The sequence below is a fragment of the Nothobranchius furzeri genome, chromosome 19 (genome assembly GCF_043380555.1).
Source record: "Nothobranchius furzeri strain GRZ-AD chromosome 19, NfurGRZ-RIMD1, whole genome shotgun sequence".
Lineage (NCBI taxonomy): Eukaryota > Metazoa > Chordata > Actinopteri > Cyprinodontiformes > Nothobranchiidae > Nothobranchius > Nothobranchius furzeri.
In genome coordinates, this window is record NC_091759.1 from 14,445,714 (window position 1) to 14,469,084 (window position 23,371).

The following is a 23,371-nucleotide window of genomic DNA, read 5'->3' on the forward strand; positions in this document are numbered from 1 at the left end:
TAGCGCTAGCTGCAGCACACTGCAACAAGGTTGTTTACGACAGTTGTAATTCAGCTTTCAACCAGTAGGAGGGAGATGCAGAACACTTATTTAGGAATACTTTAAAACCAAAACAAACATTTGGACATAAAAAAAACTTTAACGTGTGAATGTTATAACTGGGTAAAATAAGATTTTCTGACGAATATAAAAATGTTGATACTTCAGATGTAGTCGTGACTCTTACCTCGTTGTGATGATCTTTGCACCAGAGATGTAGCGCTCCCTGAAAAGCGTGGGCTACAATCATGGCGCCATCAGGACTCATCTGGCAGCCATAGAAGCCCAGAGTGTTCCCGCCCACCTCCCCTACACGCACCTGGTGTTGAAACATAGTCGGTCCTGATCAGAACCATTAACTCATTAACATTTCCAATGCATTTTCTAAAGCTATTACGACATCAGGTGGGTGAAGAACATTTGATTTCTAGGGCATAGACATAGAGACTATGACCCAGATGTACATCCAAAGAGCCACATATGGAGGACAGCGGCTAAATAAAGGAAGTTCTCTTTAAAAAAAACAGTTAAACATAGTTTAACACCTGATCTCATCCCAGAGGCCATAAAACAGCCCTGTAGGAGGCTCATTTACTTCCCAAGCACCTTGGTCTTGTGCAAAAACATAATTATGACATTAAAGGGAAACAAAAGAGGAAGGAGACCAGTAGGGCCATTCAAATTTGTTCACTAGCATACTTATAATGATGGACAGAATTGAGGGGGAAAAAATTAGAGAAAATATATATAACGCTGACAAATCAGATGACAAATTATCCAAAACTAGACTCATTTGAGTTGAATAAACTATTTTCTCTATTTTTTCTCCAAACAAAAACATGTTTGTCAAACAGAAAGTAATGAATCTAAGTGGATAGGATGTGATGTATGGTGATTGAATGGTGTGTGTTTATCAGAACCTTGTATCTAGAAGAACTGAGTTCTGGGTGTGAAAGAATTTGGTTAGCATTAAACTATGAAGTTGGTTCTTATCAAAACGGCATCAGACGCAATCATGTGTGTCTACCTGACCCTTTCTTTGGAGACCCTCTTCGTGGATCCGGAGGTCAGGAAGGTATGATGATCTCTGGGCACCGGGGTTCAGTAGATTAACCGCAGCACCGACGCTACAGTCCCGAGATGGCGCCAGACACACAGGTTGGAACTAGTTTGGGTCTAGAGCAGCTGTTTCTGAATAGCCAAAGGAACCGTTTTGCTGTGTCAGCTGTAGGCAGCTTTTAGCTTGTCGAAAGCTCGTCAAGAGAGGCAGTGGTTAGAGTTTTCCCCCCGGTGGCCAGTCCGGAGTTCTGCTCAAACTAACAGAATGCTGAATCACTCCGCAAGTGATTCTGTTTTAATATTCTCATATTATGATTTACTTGGCCAACCGGGACGTGCCATGTTAAGAGGTGTTAACAAACAAACCTCAGAACATCACGCCTTCTTTCAGATACAGGATGCTCTGATTTGTGGGTAAGAAAATATCTATGTGCAGTGACGTTAACTTTAATTTATATCTTATGAACATTGTGTGAGTGTAGATAATGATTCACTTGTTAAATCAAACATTACTGATCATAACATCTAAATGTTTCATTGTAATAATAAAATTCATTTAATTAGGCACAGATTATTCAAACATCAATATTAGTATTCATTTAACATTTGTTCATTGAACCATATTATTATTTAATGATTATTTAACTTATGAGTTGTAAAAGTTCTTCTTTTGTCCTGTGAAGCAAGCGGAGAGATAAGGCCGCAGCTCGGCAGAGAGGAACCTTGAGGAAGGAACATGATGTTGACAATCAGAGAGTGTAAACACGCAGTGGCAAATCTTTCCTGCAGCTTGGAAGATTAAGAGACGCAGAGAGGCAAATTCATGTCTGTGGATGACCGGTCACCGAAAAGGTCAAACTGTAGAAGAAAACTGACCATTCCTGGACGTTACACGTGTCACAATTACAACTCCATCTGAGATTTTGAGAAGCTTTTCAAAAGCTAAAAGGGGTGCATATATAAAACAGAAATACTAGCTGGAAATATTACATTGTATTTTAACACTTACAAAAACAAACTATTATAATAAAAGTTAGTAAACACAAAGAAGACAATGTACACTCAAAAAAAGAAAACACAGGACAGCTGTATTAAACAGCGTGTTGCTTGTTGGACTCAAAGCATGAAAAAAATCTATGAAAAAAAAAAGGATTTTTCTATTTGGGTCTTTGGGAAAAATATATATTTTATTAAGAAAAATAATATTCAGTTTGAAATTTGTAGTCTGTGAGGTCACGTGGTTAAATTCTCACTGCCTTTAGGACTTTAAATTAATAAAAATCCTTTTGGAACATAAAGCCTCATAGAAAAATTGACCCCAAAGTGAAGATGTATTCAGACCATCGCTGCAGTACACTTTGGATCCAGATAAAACAACACTAAATCTCTTTTATCGCAAATTAGCTTGTGTCTTAAATCATATGTGAAAGAAATACGAGAAGCCTCGCTTGATTGATATCAAGAGAAGAAAGCTTGTTGTTGATTGTCATCTGTTGGACGCAGAAAAGTGATGTCAATTCCCAAGGCTTGCCAGTGGTTGGTGGTGGTGACTAGGGATGAGCCGGATACTCGTTTCAGATGAGTATCCGGTACGGATAAAGCATTTTTGACGAGTACGAGCACGGAACGAGTAAAACTGGTAAATATCTGTAATCGTGCTGAAGGAAAATCCTCATTGGGTAACTGACAGTCTTCACTCTCGGTGATTGGCCAGTAAAATAGCGAGCCCGCCCCTCCCTACACACAAAACTGCAGCCGGGAGCTCTGCTCAGTCCGTGTCCGGTTCATCCACGCACACACAGACAGTAACGGATCTCTCTGTGCTTGCTTCACTGTTCACGTTTCTTCAGTACTTCCTATCTTTTCTTCAGTTTGCCTCTTTTTAAAGTTACTTTCAAGTTACTTTTGTCGTAACGTACGTGGTGCATTTGACAAGACAGAGCTGAAAACGGCTCGTGCTGCGTCAGTCACTGCTTCCGCTCCAGTCGGGTTTTTTTCCCCTCTCTCTCTGCTCTTCCTGAGGAGGATCCACTCCCTCTTTCCTATTCACTCTCTCTCTTTCTTTACATTTTTAATCACAATTGTCTATTTTTTGCTTATTTTAAATAGATTTGAATCATTTTCTAAATTATTTTTTCTATTTTACATGTTTTGTTTTTGTGAAGCGCCCTCTGATTTTTATCTTGAGAGGCGCTATAGAAAAGATATTTTCTTCTCTCTCTCTCTTAATTCATGCACTTAAATATTAATGTTCTGATTTTATTGAAAAACTTGTTCTGTAACAGTTCCTTTACTATTGTGATCAAAAACATTTCATCTCATCTCTGAGACTGCTCTGTAAATAGTTTTCAATTAAACAATACACATGGCAACTTAAAATAACGTATTGATGTAAACCACACCCACTTCCGGTTAAACTACACCCACTTCCGGGTTAGGCCACGCCCACTCCGAGTACAGATACAGATAATTTAGATGGTTGAACAGATACAGATACAGATAGTGGTGTACTCGCTCATCCCTACTGATTTCTAAAGGCTGACACAAGTAAGGTTTCACCTAGAAAGAATGAATATTCGCCTTGTTTTCAGGTTTTTAGGTGACACTCCCGGTCGTATCTAAAATAGCTGAGAAGTGGGTGGTTAAACTCCTCACTGCTCACCTAGAAAACACCCAACCCTCATTACATCCATTGCAGTTTGGCTTTCGGGCACATCATTCCACCGATACTGCCCTGTGTATGTTAGTGGAGAACGTGAAGAGCTTGCTGGACAAGAGTTGCTGTGTTGGAGCTGTATTTTTAGATCTGAAGAAGGCTTTCGACTCTGTAAACCATCAGATATTGTTGTCCAGATTGACTCAGTTTAATATCTCCAGTCAGGCGCTTCAGTGGTTTGCCTCATATCTCTCACACAGGAAACAGTGTGTGGTGTGGGATGGGGTTAAATCTCCATATTTAGACTGTGATACAGGAGTTCCTCAAGGATCTTTTCTTGGGCCTTTATTGTTCTCTCTTTTTATTAATAACTTACCTGAAGTCTGTCCAAATATATTTGCTCAAATGTATGCGGATGATGATTTTTCAAAACGCCCATTAAACTTGAAGCAGTCAAATACATTCCTGGATGGAGTAGAGCTTGATCTAGCACCAGAATTTAAATACCTTGGGGTCATTCTAGACCCTACATTATCCTTCAAGAGTCATATAATCAAAGTGTCCCAGGCACTTAAATTAATCGAAATTTTACTCATATACGTAATGATCTAAATATGAATGTTGCAAAAACTTATTTTTACTCAATGATCATGTCTCATATGGACTATTGTTTGACATCCTGGTCACTTGCTTGTCCAACAACACTTAAAACTATTGCAAACATTTAAAATAGAGAGGTTTAAAATTACTTGACAAAAAAACGACTTCCCACCACCATTGTCATGTGTTAAAAAACATAAATTACTGAACTTCAATAACTTAATGAAACTTAAAAGAGTCTGTTTAATATATAAAGTCTTACACTCCCTTGCTCCACCACCACTAAAGCAGTTCATTAGGCATAAAGAAAGCTCAAACAGGACTACACGAGCTACAATTCGAGGAGAAATGTTTATACCACATAGACAGACAGCTTTTGGGCAGAACGTCCTCTCAGTCAAGGGTGGCCATCTGTGGAACAGTCTTCCTCAACCCATTAGAGAATGCTCGACTTTCAATTTGTTTAAGGCAAAGGTTAAAAACTGGTTATGGACAAATCAAGTGTGTGATCATGTATGAGTTGTATAGTTTTAATGTTTTATTTGTGAATAGAATGGTGCGTATGTGTAAGTTTGGTGATGGAGTTTTTATTATGAATGACTGATGCATTTTTATGAATTATTATGTCTTTTTATGTCTAAGGACAACAGATGGAAATTAGCCTTTTGCTATAATCTGGCATGTTTGCAATCATGTAAGCTGCTTTTACATTTATGATCATTAACATGCACTGTCCTAAATAAATAAACTTATTGTCCACACACACACACACACACACACACACACACACACACACACACAACCCCTTACTTTCGGTGAAATGACGAACAGCACACACATGTCCTGGTACGACTTATGTGTCAACAACGTAGAAGTGGATTATGATTTAGTCATCGACTTTAGTTCTGATGGTGAGGACGAAAAGTCTGATCTACTGTCTACAACTAAAGAGATGGAGTCTGAGATGCCAGAACAAACATCTGTCTTTGATGCTGAGAAAGAGTCTCTTCCTAATGAGACTCATTCATCTGCTGAACTGGAAATCTCTGGATCTGAGACGGTTGTCCCTAGACCTCAGACGGTTCAGCAGGAATTAGCTGATTTTAAAAGCAGGCAAATCAATGACCTTTTGAAACAAGTGGATCATTTTAAAGAAAAACCGCAGAACAGAAATACTTGTTTCAATCAGGAGAAGGAGAAGCGGCTTGCTGCAGAGAACCAGTGTGCGCTTTACAAGGAGCAAACTAAAGAGATGGAGAACGGTTTGGTTGAGCAGCAACAAAAGCTGGTGGCTTTAGAAAAGGAGTTACAGGAGCAGAAAAACGTGAATGAAGACTTACAAGAAATCTGCTCAGATCTAAAAGGTGAGACAGACGAGTCCCGTTTTCCTGGAGTCTCGAGAGACGTTCTGATCGAGAACTTTGAAAAACTGGAGGAACGACATTTGGACTTAGAAGTGATGTTTAGCAGAGAAAAAGGTGAGAAAATCAGCGTAGAACAGAAATTGACTGACAAGCTGGAGATTTTAAAGGAGCAGCTTTCAGAAAAGGACGTTTTCATCGAAAATCTGCAAACAGATTTAGATCAAGAACGTCGGTTCAGACTCGTTAGTGTCCAGGAGCAGAAGAACGCCCAGCATAAAGTCACCGTCAACGAGAACTATAAGAAGGAAATGAAAGATCTTAAGAAAAGAACCGGTGACCTCTCTGAGTTGCTGAACAACATTAAAACAGATATGAAGTACAGAGAGAGGATACTTCTGGATGAGCAAAATTATTTTAAACATCAGCTCAAACAGAAGGATCTAATCTGTGAAGATTTAGAGAAATGTTTGAACAAAGAAAACGAGCTCCGCCTGACCTGTGAGGAAGAACTCAAAAAAACTAAAGATCAAATGAGTTCAATGAACGGAAATCTCAAGAAGGAGATCAAAGATCTGACTCAGAGCAACTCAGAACTCAGAGTGGTCGTGGAAAACCTGACCGCTGAGAACGCTGCTTTTCACAAGGAGTTGGCTGAGCAGCAGGAGAGCGTCAAACATCAACTCCAGGATAAATCTGTCGCCTGTGACCTTCTGAAACAAGTGGATCATTTGAAAGAAAAACTGCAGAACAGAAATACTTGTTTCAATCAGGAGAAGGAGAAGCGGCTTGCTGCAGAGAACCAGTGTGCGCTTTACAAGGAGCAAACTAAAGAGATGGAGAACGGTTTGGTTGAGCAGCAACAAAAGCTGGTGGCTTTAGAAAAGCAGCTACAGGAGCAGAAAAACATGAATGAAGACTTACAAAAAATCTGCTCAGATCTAAAAGGTGAGACAGACGAGTCCCGTTTTTCTGGAGTCTCGAGAGACGTTCTGATCGAGAACTTTGAAAAACTGGAGGAACGACATTTGGACTTAGAAGCCATGTTTAGCAGAGAAAAAGATGACAAAATCAACGCAGAAAAGAAGTTTCTTGACAAGCTGGAGAATTTAAAGGAGCAGCTTTCAGAAAAGAATGTTTTCATCAAAAATCTGCAAACAGATTTAGATCAAGAACGTCGGTTCAGACTCGTTAGTGTCCAGGAGCAGAAGAACGCCCAGCATAAAGTCACTGTTAACGAGAACTTTAAGAAGGAGATCAAAGATCTTAAGAAAAGGAACGGTGACCTCTCTGAGATGCTGGACAACATTAAAACGGATCTGAAGAACGGAGAGAGGAAACTTCTGGAAGAGCAAAATGATTTTAAACATCAGCTCAAACAGAAGAATCTAATCTGTGAAAGTTTAGAGAAATGTTTGAACAAAGAAAACGAGCTCCGCCTGACCTGTGAGGAAGAACTCAAAAAAAAACTAAAGATCAAATGAGTTCAATGAACGGAAATCTCAAGAAGGAGATCAACGATCTGAAACAGAAGAACTTGGAGCTCAGTCAGACGCTGAGAAGTGGTCAGGCTGTAGAAACTAAATCAGAACAGATGTGTGAGGATCTGCAGAAGTTTAAGCAGCTGCTCCATGAAAAAATATCCGTCTGTGAAGAACTTAGCAGCAGTCTGGACATGGAGAAGCAGCTCAGAGTTAGCTACGAGGCTCAGCTGGACTCTAACAGGGCGATAGTCGGTGAGAACTCAGATCTTAAAGAGCAGATCAAAGATCTGACTCAGAGCAACTCAGAACTCAGAGTGGTCATGGAAAACCTGACCGCTGAGAACGCTGCTTCTCACCAGGAGGTGGTTGAGGAGCTGGAGAGAGTCAAACATCAACTCCAGGATAAATCTGTCATCTGTGAAAACCTGGAAACAGGTTTCACCAACGAACAGAAGCTCAGACTCCAGCTGTACCAGCAACTCCAGGAAACATCTGGCCGGTGTGAGAGCCTGGAAAACCAGCTTAGAGACGAGCAGAAGATCAGACTTGGTTTGGAGACTGAGCTCGCCCAAAACAGAGACGTGGTCAGTGCAGGTCACGATGATCTGATGACCAAACTAAAACAGATGGAGGAAAAAGAAAAGAAACTCTGTAAAACTGTCGCTAACCTCCAGTTAGATCTGCTTAGAAGCAAAAAGCAGCATGAGGAAGAGTTGGGAATACTGAAGGAACAAGTCTCTGAACTCGAGTCACTGACTACAAATCTGGAAAGTCAAAATCTGATCTTGAGACTGAAGACTGAACTTTTTAACCCAGATCAGCAAACCGAAGCGATCAGTGAGCAGAACGTGGACGCTGCAGAAGGAAATGAGAGTCTTCCTGCTGAAAACGAGTCTTTAGCAGAAAGCCTCGAGTCCCAGAGAGACGCTCCGCACTCAGACACAACAAAACAGGAAAAAGTTTCTGTGTGGAGGCATTTCAAGAAATTTGTAACCCCGGGATGTCTCCGTCAGCACAAAAACAAACAACCTAGCAACTAACCTCCCTGCTAACAAATCAGAAAAGGCTAATTAGAAGACATCCCATCTCCTGGTGGCAGCGGGTAGCACTGTCCAGGATGAATGTGACAAGTTAAACCAGCCACTGCCTCCCCAAAGACTGATGTTCTCATTATGATTTTCTGTTTCAGAGATGGGTGAACTTTCAAACATGTAATCCCCCAACACACAAAAAACAAAAACAAAATATACAAGGCAAATAAATAAATAAATCATAAACTAAAATAAAAGCAAAAAAAAAAACAAAAAAAAACTCTCTAACTCTGCCACTGCCGGTCCCAAGCCCGGATAAAAAAGAGGAGGGGAGAGTTTGACTTTCTAACTATGTGACAAAAAACAGATGAAAATAAATAAATATGTTTACAAGAGGGAAAAGGGGGGTCACCAACATCAGGGTCGCCAACATCAATCATTATGGTTCATTCTGTGAGAATCATGAATGTGCACCCTAAATTAGTAAAGATCTGGATGAAAGATTTGTAAGATACACTAACTCTTAAGTTTGACCTGACGGTGGCGCTGCAGGAAAGGTCAAATCATCACCAAAACCCATTAAGGTTCATAATCTTGTGATCATTAATGTTGTTAGAAAATATGAGAAGATTTGTATCAAAACTTTTCAAGATACATTTATTTTAACTTTGGTCTGATGATTTCAGTTTGGCCTGATGGTGGCGCTAGAGAACAGGTCAGCTTTCACTTTCAAGGGCTTATTTATGTATTTTACATAAATACATACAAGGTATTCAAATTTTACATAGAAAACCGTTAAGCGTAGTTTCTGGTCAGCAGAGGGATACAGAGTGCTGTCCAATGTGAAGCTGCTACAGATTTTGTGAAAAATCACTGAAACCAGTTTTAAAGCTATAGCTAAAAGTGTTAACTCTTTAGCATCGCTTTAATAAACCTTTAAAAATTGTGCAATTTTGTTGTTGTTTTGATTTTAGAAATTATATTTCTCTTTTAAAGCTGTTACAGCAAATCTACAAACAAGCTTTGAACACAAACACGGCCATGGCACACTCCCCCCCCCCCCCCCCCCCCCCCCCCTCACCGGGTATCTTCCCTGTGACGCTTCTGCCAGAACTAGTAACCCACAACGCCAGAGGAAAAGAGATGGGACTAAACACCCATCACCGTTTTCTAGGTCCAAATGTCTTTTGTTGTCCGTGACTTCAAATGGTGTTTTTTTATAGGGACTCTAGTAGTTAGTCCTAAAGTAGAAGTGGTAGCAGCCGACTGTTTCTCCTTCTCTGATATTATTGAGCTGAGAAACTCACACCAGTGGCATTCTGTTTATAAATACGTGTGTTTTGAATGCAGGTCCCTGGGAAGTGCAGTGGTTTGGCTAGTCCGACATCCGGATGATGTCGGAATAATTGCTTTAGGTCTGAAACGTGTTACTGGCAAAGGATTTTAGATAAACGCCAAAGAACCACTTTATTGAATTTTTTTAATCTCCACAATTTATTTATTGTGTTAGAACATTTTTAAAAGGCATGAAAAAATGTTTTAAGCTAATTTGTTTTCTAAATTTGCCATGGCAGCTTTACTGTTTACTAGTTAGCCTCATTTGTCCCTTAAGCCGGGCGTACACTGTGCGACTTTTTCACTCGCAGCGTTCAGCTTCAGCTCAAACTGTACGACTTCCTCGCAGAGCAGATCTCACGAGTCATGTGCTCACACTGCACGACCCAGTTCTCGCATGCGACCTGACTGCTCACACTGTACGTCTGGTAGCAACACGTCGGCCCTAAAAATGTGCTAAAAATAGCAGTTTTTACTCAACACGTCAGACTTTTTTGTCTTGCCTGTTGTTCTTCGGGAGTGCTGCAGGACACACAGGGATTTATGGGGGTTGGATGAGGAAAACGAAATAAAGAAAGTGAATCTGTGTTTTGTGATCAGTTTAATTTGACATGAACACGACAAACACGCTTTCTTGACAATCTTTGTGAGTAAAAAAACGTGTAGAAACAAAAACGAACAGCGTGTGTTATTAGGGAAATAGCGAGCGACCGGCCGGCGTTGATGCAGGATTGCGCGCGCATGCGCCGTGAGCGGTTCTGATACTTTTTGGATCGTAGCTGCTCGCAGCTGCTCGCAGCGCCGCTTCAACAGTGCGATACCCTCACGAGGGACGAGCGAAATATTAAACACACCAGAAGTCCCTGCGACCTCACGACTGCTGATCGGCGGCTGGTCACGTGGTGTTAATCGCCTCTCGTAACCCCCTGTACACTACACGACCGCTCGGCGCAAAACTCGCCCCGATGTCGTGGCTTCTCGCACGAGTGAAAAATCGGCTCAAAAAAGTGAAAAAGTCGCACAGTGTACGCCCGGCTTTAATTGGCTTGTTTGTGTTGTTTCAAATTTCTGTGTTTACCGTGCTGCAAAATTGACATCTTTCTATATTCTAGGGTGGAACTGATTGATTTTGCTTGTAGACTGTCATTTTTCACTAAAACAGCTCTCAGTCTGTTTGTTGTTCTGACTTCGAGGATTGGCTCACCCACCAGGATAGTGGTCCTCCAAAGGCAGTCAGTGTTTTCCTCTTTCCGTCTTTTATCTACACATTAATATCATCAGCATTACGATGGAGTCAATTTGACCCTTTTCAGCCACGTCACCTGACGTAGGGTCTGCCATGGTGGATGTCAATAGTGAGTTACACAAATATTCAACGGAGGGGGAAAGTAGCGATTTAGGCTGCTTTTCTTTATGCCAGGTTAGCCTGGCGTCCACTAGTTGGGGCAAATTGAGTATGGTAGTTACAAAAGTTAGTTAGCTAGCTTGGGATCCGACAAGGCCTGTCGCGGTTGAGGAATTCCCCCTGCGGTGATTCAGGGTGGCTTAATATTGCGGTGTGCGATATTATTGCAGCCCTTTTTTTTATTGCAGTACTATCTAAACATAATGTTTACACATTTAAAAAAGGTAAAAAATTGCTGTGCCTTCTTTAATAACACTTTACTGAATGCAGATCAAAGGGCAGTAACAACACAGATCGCAGTAACGTTTGTTTCTCCGACAGTCGGAGTCCGACTGAACTTAAAAACAACAAAATTCAGGAGGTTAAACTTTTAAATGCAAATTTGGCTGCAGCATCTAACAAATAAGAAACAAGTCCCCATTTTGTTTAGTTGTTTAAAATCAAGCATAAAAAATTACATGTACCGGGCGCGCGCGCCGGGGGGCGGGCGGACTATCATTTCACTTTCACACACACGAATGACGGTGCTTTATAGCTCGGTCACGTCCTTGTTACCTACAAGGAAAACCAGCATGTTAACCATATACGGTTTCAGAGAGGATCTGAGAGGGGTGGCAACATTTCCAGCAGCACTGAAAACCCTCTCGGATGGTGCGCTCGTTGCACTAACACACACGTACTTGCGTGCGACTCTGGCGAGCAAAGGGAATCTCTCCCGGTTGTTGCTCCACCATGTCAGGGGGGTTTCTTTAGGGTGGATGCATTCCTCCTGCAGGTAGCGAGTGAGCTCCAGCTCGGCTCAAACTCTCTTCGGGACGGTTGCAGAAGCAGTGCTTGTCCGGGACTTCAGCAGGTCTCCGAGTGTTTTTTTTTTTTTTTTTTTTTGCCGCTGGTGGCAGCTCCGTCTCGGCCAAGGACTCTGGCTGCGCAGCAGCTGACGTACTGAAAACCAAAGTGCTCCCAAAGGAGCGAAGTAACGTTTCGTTTTGATACCAGTGCAGCCATCCTTCTCAACATGCATCATTGAGTTGAACCAAGTTCAGTAATCGCGGTGGCGCATGATGCAGCGCGGTGGGCTTCTTCAGATTGCGATATGTCATTTTTGCGGTTACCGCGACAGCCCTAGATCCGACCTTTACTTTCCCCATGCTCCAGGTTCATAGATTTGAACAAGTGGTCGATTTAGTCAGAATTCACCTGGGAGGATTTATACCGTAATATGATTACACTGGATGATTTACAAATTTACAAAAGTTAGGATCCCTACTAGTTTTTGTAACCGGCTGGGTCACCAGGACCAGGTGCTACTCTCATATCTGGGAAACAGATATCTCATAATGGAGAAGCTCATCATTACATATAAATAATGTAATTTTAACACACATAGTCCTACATAGGAACAATATCATTAATATCTAGCATTTCACTATGGTGAGCAGAAATGCACATCCAGCATAGTGAAATATAAGATTATCAATACTGAAGAGATAATACATGCACATCACATTTGTCACTTGAGGTCCATCACGGTCGGTCCCTGGCTTGCTTATGAATTATATTAATGTTAAAATTGTAAAAGCTGCAATTCCACAAATACTTTGTGGGTTGCCAGTAGAGATGAGCTGTATCTGTTCAACCAACTAAATTATCTGTATCTGTATCTGTACTCGGAATGGGCGTGGCATAACCCGGAAGTGGGTGTGGTTTACATCAATATATTATTTTAAGTCTGAAATTGATATGGAATGATCGGAAGTTGATATGTGTGTTGTTTATTTGAAAACTATTTACAGAGCAGCCTCAGAATTGAGATTAAATGTTTTTGATCATAATAGTAAAGGAACTATTTCAGAACAAGTGTTTCAATAAAATCTGAACATTAATATTTAAGTGCATGGATTAATACATCTGAACTCATGCAGTAGGAACTAGGAAATATGAAATGCTAGAACCAGACACAACTTTATTTATATTTTTTTTATTTCAATTTGATTTAACTGATTTTTTTCTTAACGTTCTTTGCATTTTGCCACACGAAGTTAAACAAAACAATGTTGATTAAGGTGAGTGTGTCTGAGAGAGATAGAGAGGGAGAGAGATGGAGTTAAAAAAAATAAAAAAACAACCGGAGCGGAGGTAGTGAGTGACTGATGCAGCACATCAGCTCTGTCTTGTCAAATGCACCATGTAAGTTACGAAAAAAGTAACTTTAAATATTCAACCGAAAAAGAGGCGAGCTGAAGAAAACCTAGGGAAAACTGAAGAAACAAGAGCAACAGTGAAGCAATCACAGCGAGATCCGTTACTGTCTGTGTGTGTGCGTGGATGAGCCGGATGGACTGCGCTCCCGGCCGGCTAGAGTTTTGTGTGTAGGGAGGGGCGGGCGCTCTATGTGACTGGCCAATCACAGAGCGTGAAGACAGTCAGTTACCCAATGAGGATTTTCCTTCAGCACGATTACAGATATTTACGAGGTTTACTCGTTTCATGCTCGTACTCGTCAAAAATGCTTTATCGGTACCGAATACTCGTCTGAAACAAGTATCCGGCTCATCCCTAAAATAAACAATACACATATCAACTTCTGATCAATCCATATCAATTTCAGACTTAAAATAATATATTGATGTAAACCACAGCCACTTCCAGTTAAACCACGCCCACTTCTGGGTTATGCCACGCCCATTCCGAGTACAGATACAGATAATTGAGTTGGTTGAACAGATACAGATACAGATAGTGGTGTACTCGCTCATCCCTAGTGGTGACCTTCAAACTAATGCCTCCACACGTGCTGAAGCACGGTGAAATGAATGGCCGCAATAAAACATGTCTTTACCCTGCGTGGCCTAATCCTCTGGTGAGAAGGACTAAAAAAGACATAAAGAGAGGGGATTCATCCAGGGAGGGACATAAATGGTGCGATCGGGAGAAAGAGATGCAACATTAAGCAGATTGATTTTGAAATTCTGCACACGGGATCTAGCCATAAATCAGAAAAAAACACACAGAGGCAAAAAGTCTTCATCTGTCTTGTTTATGAGGGGGAACAATATGAAGGTACGGCGAGCCTTATCGCTGGACAGTGGTGTTATTGCACTAATACAACAAGGACTAAGGAGATGGGAGGACATACTTCATCTCTGGGGGAAACAAGAGGGTGACAAACAAAACTAGCTTAGTCACACTTAGAAAAGTCACACGAGTTTTAAATGAGCCTCTCGTGCTTTTGACTGATGCAGCGAATGTGAGTCTTTTCCACACTCAGTCCTCTATTTATAAATATTTGAGACTGACCATAATCTCCTGTTCTGAGGTGGCAAATGGAGAGAAATCCACTTTTATTTACATGTGGTGCAAAAAAAAGTTTATTAATCACAATCTTAATGAAGATTTTAATGACTGAATTTAATTTTTCTTTAATTCTTTGTATGAAGATAAATGTCTCATTATAAATGTGATTTTGATGTTCTATCAAATTCTGCTGCAACATCTACAGAAAATAAAAAAATAACAGAACATAGCAGATGTTTTAGATGTCTAATGTAATCTAGTGAAGGATAGAAAATTTCTATCTACCTCAGTTTAAAACTGAATAAATGCATTCAATCACTTGTTTTTTCTTAAGACTCACATAACAAAGTACAACTAATTTTAATTGAAAATAATAATATTTTAATATACAACAGCAAGGCAAGAACTATATGAAACAACAAATGCAAAAAATAAAAATAAAAAAACCCTGAAAATACACGTATTTTTATGCATTAGTTATGAAAATATTTTACTTTATTTACATAAAGGGGTGGAACTTCAAACTTCAGCCAACTGATTTCATTTCTTTATTTATTTCATAGGGACAGTGCATATTAATGAACTTCAACAATAAATTGCATCAGTAAATATGCCAGATTGTAGCACCAGTGCTAATTTACATCTGCAGTCCCTAGGCAGGTAATAAAAACAATTAAAGAAAGTAAAGTATTATATTTAAAACTAGGAAACTAGGGAAAACAAGAGAGAAAAACATACAAAACGCCATTGTGAGGACAAATTACTGATGGATACAGGTTTGGTTTTCCTTCAACCATTGTTTAAGTTTGAATTTGAAGGAACTGTATGATTGCGAGTCTTTTATGCTAAGTGGTAGACTGGGAGGTGTTTTGCTTCCTTTGAGTTTAAACGTTTATTCAGTATCGCCCATGTTTTGTTATTTTGTGAAGATTTACCTCATAATACCAAAATGTGTCAGGTCTTATAAACCAGATAATCTGAGCTCTATCTATTGACCAGAATAAATACCTTCATAAATATTATTAGATAATATGTACTACACATATACGGATGTGAAAAAATATTCATACTAAAACATCACAGCATTTCATGTTATGATACTGAAACAATATTTCAAATAATTATTTTAAATGCAAACATTTACCATATTTAAGGTAATTGTTTGCATATTTCTGTCCTGCAATTCACACTCCGACTGCTAGGTGGCAGCAGCTTTTACCGCCTTAATTCTAACAGAGCAATGTAATCTTGTGATAACACTGGATGTGTCTTGGAAGTGTCTGGCCTGTGTTTTCCTATTAAATTCAGTCTTAAAAATTATAATTATCATCTGGATGGGGAGTCTAAGCCATGCCAATCTACTTCTGGACCATGGGTTCCAGGAAGAACGAAAAAATGAAAGCAAGTCAATGGGGCTAAAAAACGCTATTTTCTAACGCCACTTGTTATGATCCATGGATTTCACATATGATGTCCGTGATCTTTAAAGACACATTTTGATACCAAGAACACACTTATTTTTGAACGGGGGTAAACGTTATTTTAGGTTTTGTGTGAAAATAAGTCCAGGACAACAAATGCGCTTCACGAAAGTGACGTAACTGAACCAGACACGGAGAAAAACAGAAGGAAAATGGCTGTAAGTTCAGCTAACTTAAAATCCTTCCTTCAGGAGGAAAGAACCACCATAAATCTGGCCATCTGGTAAGTAGCAGCTATGCTAGGGGAGAGGAGATTCTGTGGCGACGTCACATATGCGACGTGCTGATGTTTGATTTGTAGTCATGCTAATTTTGAACTTTTACAAGCTGATAAATCTCCAAGTACGTGACTGGCGTGGTTGAAACATATGTGACACATATGTGTGATCCAGGGCGTAAGGCACCGCGGATAAGAAAATAGCTCTTTTAGCCCCGTTGACTTGCATTAAATTTTCCGTTTTTCCGGGGACTCATGAGCCAACCGGAAAGAGAGGCGATTTAGGCTCCCCATTTTAGTATCATATTATGTCGTATCACCAGATTCTGGCTAATACACACCCTATACACAATTATAATATAGTTTCCTTTTTCCGACTATTGCCCAGATGTAATCTAAGTAATTACATGGTTACTGTTTAGGTCTAGTTTGTATTGTGCATTGATGTTATTCAAAAGTATTAACCAATTTGGGTTAGAGACCTGTTTAAATTTGCCAGAGTACATACACACAAAGGCCTGAAAACAAGCCTTACGCACACTCACACACACACACACACACACACACAGACTAATAATTTCTTAAAGTGCTGTGGTGGCCCTCTGTGGTCAGTCACAGATGTTAATTACCGCTAGCATGTTGTTTGTTATGCAGTAGCAGGTCCCGACCACCCCGCTGCTAACCCTGCCTTCCTTCAGACCTCACCAATTACTCTAATCAGAGTCAAGATGTGGCTCACTTCTCTGTAAAAATTAAGTAATTAAGACCAACATGGCTGGTCATTTAGAACGGTGCAATTTACTCTGCCAAAAACTTCGGTCTTTAATGAGGACGTTTCTGGGTAATTGAGAAACCAACCACCACTGAGAACAGACCCAGCACCTTTAATCCTAATTTGTGACGGTAGCGACAACCATAGAACCCCTCCCTGAGTTTTCACTAATGTACATGTGTGCTACGCTTCCACTGATGGCAAGGTTCGAGCGTTAAAGCAGAAAAGAAGGCAATGAAAGGAGACTCAAGTGGCATGTTTTACATTTAAGAAAGACACTACTCCAAAACAAGAAAATAAACCAGAGTTATATTATGGAGAAGACCTTTGGCACTGGATGTGCTGCTTGCTGCACCCCCCGACCTCTTTCATTTAATGTAACAGGAAAGAAAAGGTGACACCAGCAGTGGCTTCGGGCTCTAATCATCACGTCTTTGTCAGGAATAAAACTGGAGACTTTGACATGCTCTCCTCTCTGTGGTCTTTGGAGCTCCACTCTGGATGTGAATGAGGAGATCAAAGGTGCAAAAAAATGTGACTGATCAAGCGTGGAATCGGTCTCATCACCAGCGAGTGTAATCACACTGCCGACACGAGACGAGGGGAGCACTACAGCTCAACAAAATGTGTGTGTGTGTGCTTATTTCATAGGACACACTCTTGAATGTATGAGTGTCTTTGTTAGTTTTACTTTTTTGCATTTCAGACCACAAAAAATAAATTAAAACGTTTTTCTATGACCACATGAGCATAGTGTGTTGTGTTTAATTTAGCTACACCCAAACACACTCGCACCTGCCTGGAGCTCAAAGAGACGATGTGGAAAGGAGAGGAAGAGGAGAAAATGTTTTACCGATTACATTTTGGAAAGAGAAATGGACAAAATATAATATTTGTATTTATTAATGATCTTTTTTGTTGCACTAGCTCTTGCAGCATTTGTTTAGTTATTTATTATTATTGTTATTATTGTTAGTGTTGTCACAGAACGAGCAGTGGTTGGTGCTCCAGTAGGCGTCAAATCAAGAACTCTATCTTTTTGTCTTTGGTGCCCATATCTGATGTTTTCAGCAAGAGGAATAATTAGCTATCTTGTTTTAAAAAAACTATATTATCTCGGTGGATTACCGTGGCTGCGGTGTTGGCGTGGTGACCCTTACCAGCCACCGTATCATCTGCTGAAGTTGCCGGCGGCACATGCGCACTTTGTTGTTTACAACCAAAACTTTCTTGAAGCTAAAGCTGAAATAATGGCCAAAGGAGGAGACGGCAGCACTCAGGACATTTATTATCCCGCAAAGAAGACAAAGTGGGAAGTACGGGCGTTTTTTGGATATTTATGTTTATGTTTATGTTTATGTGCTTAGCAGACGCTTTTACCCAAAGCGACTTACAAATTTTTTTTTTTTTGAAGAATGCTGAGGGACAGCTGATAGAAGACGACTATCCTGTTTGCAGCACGTGCAGAAAAAGTGTCTGTGAAAGGCAGCAACGCTTCAAATCTCATGACACATCTGCGTGACCATCACCCACAACTCTACAGTCAACACAAGGCAAGCTAACGTTAGCGTTTTAGCTAAAATGCGTGATCCGAGGATTTGGGTTGAGGGAGAATGCAACGAGTCGCTATATAAAGCAGCCGCAGCGCCGCTACCTGCATATAAACCGTGTCGCGGACACCGCCATGTTGAAATGACGCTATGCATTACGGGGCTCCCAGGGGCAGATAAGAGTTGGTCTCTCTCCGAGAATAATTATGAATTTAACAATGATTACTGCCTGATGACATTTTCCCACATCTGCAAAGCTCACTGGAAGGACACAAACCGAGGACAATATTTTCCTGATATAGGGTTTATTACTCAAGTAAGGGTAAAAAAGTATCTGATTAGAAGGCTACTTGAGTACTGAGTATCATCTGATCTAATATTTTTAAATGATGACATCAAACAGACAAAATAAGAAGTTATGGGCAAATATTAGTATTTTAAAGACTAAAGGGGAAAAAATGTAAACAAATAAACAACATAATTACAAAATAACACATTGTAGGCAATTTTTAGACACAAACTGAGGACAATATTTTCCTGACATACAGGGTTTATTTAGTTTCCTGAAAATTTAACATGTTTAAAAAAATACCGCGATATACCGAAAACCGTGATAATTTTGGTCACAATAACCGTGAGGTTACATTTTCACACCGTGACAACCCTACACCGAACATTGATGGGGAGCTGGAGGCGCACTCTACCTGAGAAAACCACTAAAACAGACTCCTGTCTATCATCTTTATAAACCTGATGTTTACATACATCGTTATTTTTCTACATTTCCTGCAGTGGAAAAGTGTGGAGCAAGACCTGAAACCAGTGTATTACTGGGCTGTAACTAATGGTGACTAATTAGACACAAGAACACAACATTTTCACTTGGAATCGCACTAGAATGATACTTAGAGACGTAGACCAAGGAAATAAAGGCTTTTTTCCACAGTCTGGAACATGAAGCAACTAAAATGTGAACATAAACGGCATCAAAAACGATTCTTTCGAAAAATCCAACAAAAGTGGAGATTTGAAAATCCTCTAATGTCAGCATTTGCTTGTGGGTGAAAATAATCGGGGTTTAACGATTTTGCAACACCACTACCTGAGCCCTGTGCTTGCACCTATTTTTGCTAACCCAAATGCTCTACGTAAAAGACTACAGGCAAAAGACGGAGTTACTGACCACCACCTGTTTGTGAAAGAATTGTTTTTCAGCAAAGATTTGGAGAACTACCGCCACCTACAGGTTTGGCATGAATGTGCATCCCAATGCATGGCATGTTTTTGGGTGAAAACGAGGTGGCGTGGAGCCAAGATTTCCTTCTAGATGAATGTGGGAGATGGATCGGTTTTACGTCTAGGTGGCTACATGAACTTTCATATACGACCAGGTGTTGTTGGGAACATGAAGCAACTAAAATGATTGTTTTATTGTTATAAATTTGACAAAAAGTCTGAAATTTTATCCAAAACTGGCAAAAACTAGAATAAAAATGACTGAAAAATAAAAACTACACATTACCTACAATTAGGAGTCAGTGGTGGTAATTTAGTAACATTTTATAAATATTTCAATGTATTCAAAAAAGCTGTTAATAGGTAGCACCTCCATGTGTTCTGATTAATTTCCTTTAGTGGGACGTTATAAAAATGTCCTTCATTCTCTTTCTGAGAAACCCCGACACTGAGTCTAAATGCTTTTAAAGCACAAACCAAAGCAAGATTACACCTTCCTTTGATAGAATACTAATACAAACAAAACTAATCAATGCTCACATCTTTCAGAATTTCATGCTAACGCAGAAAAACTCCCTGCAAACCTAAAGGGTCACGACTAAAACCTGAGAGCTGATTCTTCTGATTACTTCTCTGTCCACGTCCAACCTCTTGACCCAATAAGTGGAAACAACCAGCTCTGTTTGTCCAACAATTGCGCAAACTCTCCACTTTATCTTTTTGTTTGTTTGTTTGTTTGTTTTGATTCCACCAGAATCTCCATTTGGTGTCTTATTTACTGAAGAAAATGCAAACTTTAGCAAGGGAGAGTGACAGAGAGGGAGGTTAGGGAGGACAATGCTAGCTTGTCTGAACCTTTCCTGATGTCTCGACGTCAGAGACGGGACACTGGTGCAGGGTCGCTGATGGGCTAAAAGGACAAGATATAGAAACATACGGAGAGGACGTAGGGCTGTCTGTCAACGCCTACCTGCTCTACCCAGACGCCAGATGCTTCCTCAGGAGCCCAGATGATCATGGTTTTGTCCATGGAAGCCGAGAGCAGGCAGAGAGGCTGTTGCAGCTCACCGCCTGCAGGGGGAGACAAACAGACACTCAGAAATTATAATCTTGGGGATCTAATCAGATGTTTGGTCGACTCTGTGTAGCACAAAATTAATTTGTATTTTATTCATCTGGTTTCTAATGTGATATAGATTTATAGCACTTTTTCTATAAATTCTCATCTGGTTAATGAAATACCAGTTAAACATTAATAAATAAACGAAAAAGAATAAATTTAAACAGATTTTTGTACTTTGCTTAGCAAGAAGTGGATTCCCAGCACTGCTATTTTTAATTTAGACATTTTAGTTAAATACATACTACTTAACATAGAAAATGTAATCCGATACATCTGAACACTAATGCAGATGAAATTAAAAAAGTTATCTTGATCTAAGAATCTTTTCCTCAATTAAACTCAAATAGATGTAATTATTACTAATTTCTGTGGAAATAAACATGAACACAGTGCATTTGTTGAATCTGACGAGCCTCGCCCACAGACGCTCTCATTCTTTATAACCAAACACCAGAAAATTGTTTATAATTAAAGGGTTTGTTAAAAATAAATAAAAGTAGTGTTAGTTCATATTTCCAAAACAGCACAAAACATCTTCTGTTTTAGGCGGAAACTTCTCTCATAAAGACGCTGCTGAGAGAAAAGCAAACCCACCGTTAGGAGACAACCTTTTCTTTCATTAAAACAAACCCCGATGTTATGCAATGATCACTTCTTTGTTTTGTTTTGCTTTCATTTTAAAATACACTACTTGACTTATTTCTAGAAACATGTTCTGTCTTGACCAGGTTAGATTTCCAGAAGTTCCTGAACTCACAGGAACAACTGAAAATCCCAAACTGAAGGTAAAGTTACCACAATGAGACACTGATTCTGCATCACAGCCAAAGCTATGCTAGTTACCAAAAAAGTAACTAGTTGGTTACTTGTTACCCTATTCAAAAAGTTACTCAGTTACTTTGTTAATTACTTACACCAAAAAGTAATGGATTACTGTTAAATTTACTATTTAGTTACTTTTTTAACGAACATATTTAAAAAAATACTCCCATTAAAGCTTCAGTCCTGAGTTCTTTGTCAGAGGGCACCCTCTAGAGGCAGAAAAATGTATCTCACTTTAAGCCCCTCCCTACTTTCGTGATTACGACTGTAAGCAGGGATCGAATTACGGGGGCTCTTTGGAATACAATGGTTTAGAATCGATCCCTGCCTTCAAACTAGCTAGGTAAATCTCATGTAGCATGGGTGTAACGCTAGCTGTCGCCATCTTGTTTCTGCCGGTCTGTCCCCTAAAATGTCCAGGTGGTACAGGCAGCTAGTAATGAACAAATGCGCTCTTAGTTAACGATAACCGAGTTACCTTATTTATAAAGTAACAATAGTTACTGGTCAAAGTAATGGCGTGACAGTAAAATATTTCTATTAATGCATTACTATCCAACACTGATGATCACAGATCAGGACACATTATTTGTTCTTTTAGGTAAAAGTACCTTTGTAAACAGGAGGATGCCAGTGGACTCCATAGACCCAGTTCTCATGACCGGCCAGAACCGTTTCCAGAGATGCAGCAAATACTGAGGTTAATCCTGCAGCAGGAAAACACCAAAAACATCTCCAATGTACAGACTTTGGTTTTTTCAAATAAACAACATGCTTGTAGAACAACAGGAGTTCATAAATATCCAAAACTCATTTTTAAGACTAAAATAACAGGTTTTATAGTATTATTGTAATGTCTGCTGTAGGACACCTCCCCCCTCAAAAATCTAGCCCCTCTTCTTGCTTAATTAACACTTTCTTTTGTAATCAGTCCCGACCGGCCCGCTCACCTCTATCCTTCACTTCAAAAACGTCCTCTTTCATTTTGATGATGGTGTGATCATCTTCTGCGTGGGTGTCTGTGCCAGATTTGGCACACAGCCTCCACACTCTGATGAGCGAGTCCTGCGAACAGCTGGCTAATAACAGCTCGGCCCCTGAATCCGTAGGAGAAAACCCAAAATCCTTCACTCAGAGGCATTCTTATTAAAAACGGCGTTCACATCAGCACTCAGTACTGTGTTGTGATATTTTTATACAAGTGTATTAACATTGTTCTTTTATTTTATTAAAAGACTTACCACATATAATAATTCCCAACAATTCTTATCTATTACAAAAGGACCAACAAAAGGCAGCTGGGCTGCATTTGGTGGAATTTTAAACGAGGTAAAAACTAATGTCCTCTCTAAACAATCGTCGAGTCATCGTCGGAGTCTGGAGCCTGTCTCAGTTTAGATTCTGAGTCAGAAATGTGAGGAAAAAACTTGGAAAGGGCTGGTAACTAAACTGGAAACTAAAGAAAAACAAGCAAGACATAACTTAGCTGTAACCAAAGGATATGCATATTGTTGCACAAACGTCATAAATAGTTCTCATCAAATATATCGTAAATTAGAGGTATCTGCCGCCTGATATATCGTCCGATATTCACCATATGTTTTATTAAGTAGCATCAGCCGATATACCTCCTTAGTAAAAGTGATTTAAAGTCAGGCACATCTGCGGGCAGCCTGGTGCTGCAGCAGAACAAAATGTAATTGTATGATTATATTCCTGAATAACATCTGCATAATAAATGCTCTAAAAATTATTTTCAACTAAAATTTATTTTTATTTACCCGTTTTGAATATTTAATGCTCGGTCAGTTCATTTATTAGTTTAACTTTAGTTAGATGTCTGATTTTAACACCGAGCAGAGCAAAAAACTAAGGTTTAACTATTCAGTTCAAAAACAAATTTGGT

General features: G+C 39.7%; 1 protein-coding gene across 1 annotated transcript in view; it reads right to left on the bottom strand.

Moving 5' to 3' along the window:
- elp2 (elongator acetyltransferase complex subunit 2) overlaps nucleotides 1-23,371 on the bottom strand; it is a 59,625-nt gene that overhangs the window by 28,856 nt on the left and 7,398 nt on the right. Inside the window, exons 8-11 of the mRNA XM_015973308.2 lie at nucleotides 22,416-22,562; nucleotides 22,077-22,172; nucleotides 20,491-20,591; nucleotides 227-358 (exon numbers count right to left, since the gene is read on the bottom strand). Coding sequence (XP_015828794.1) covers nucleotides 227-358; nucleotides 20,491-20,591; nucleotides 22,077-22,172; nucleotides 22,416-22,562 — 476 coding nt within the window. The remainder of the gene's footprint in view (nucleotides 1-226; nucleotides 359-20,490; nucleotides 20,592-22,076; nucleotides 22,173-22,415; nucleotides 22,563-23,371) is intronic.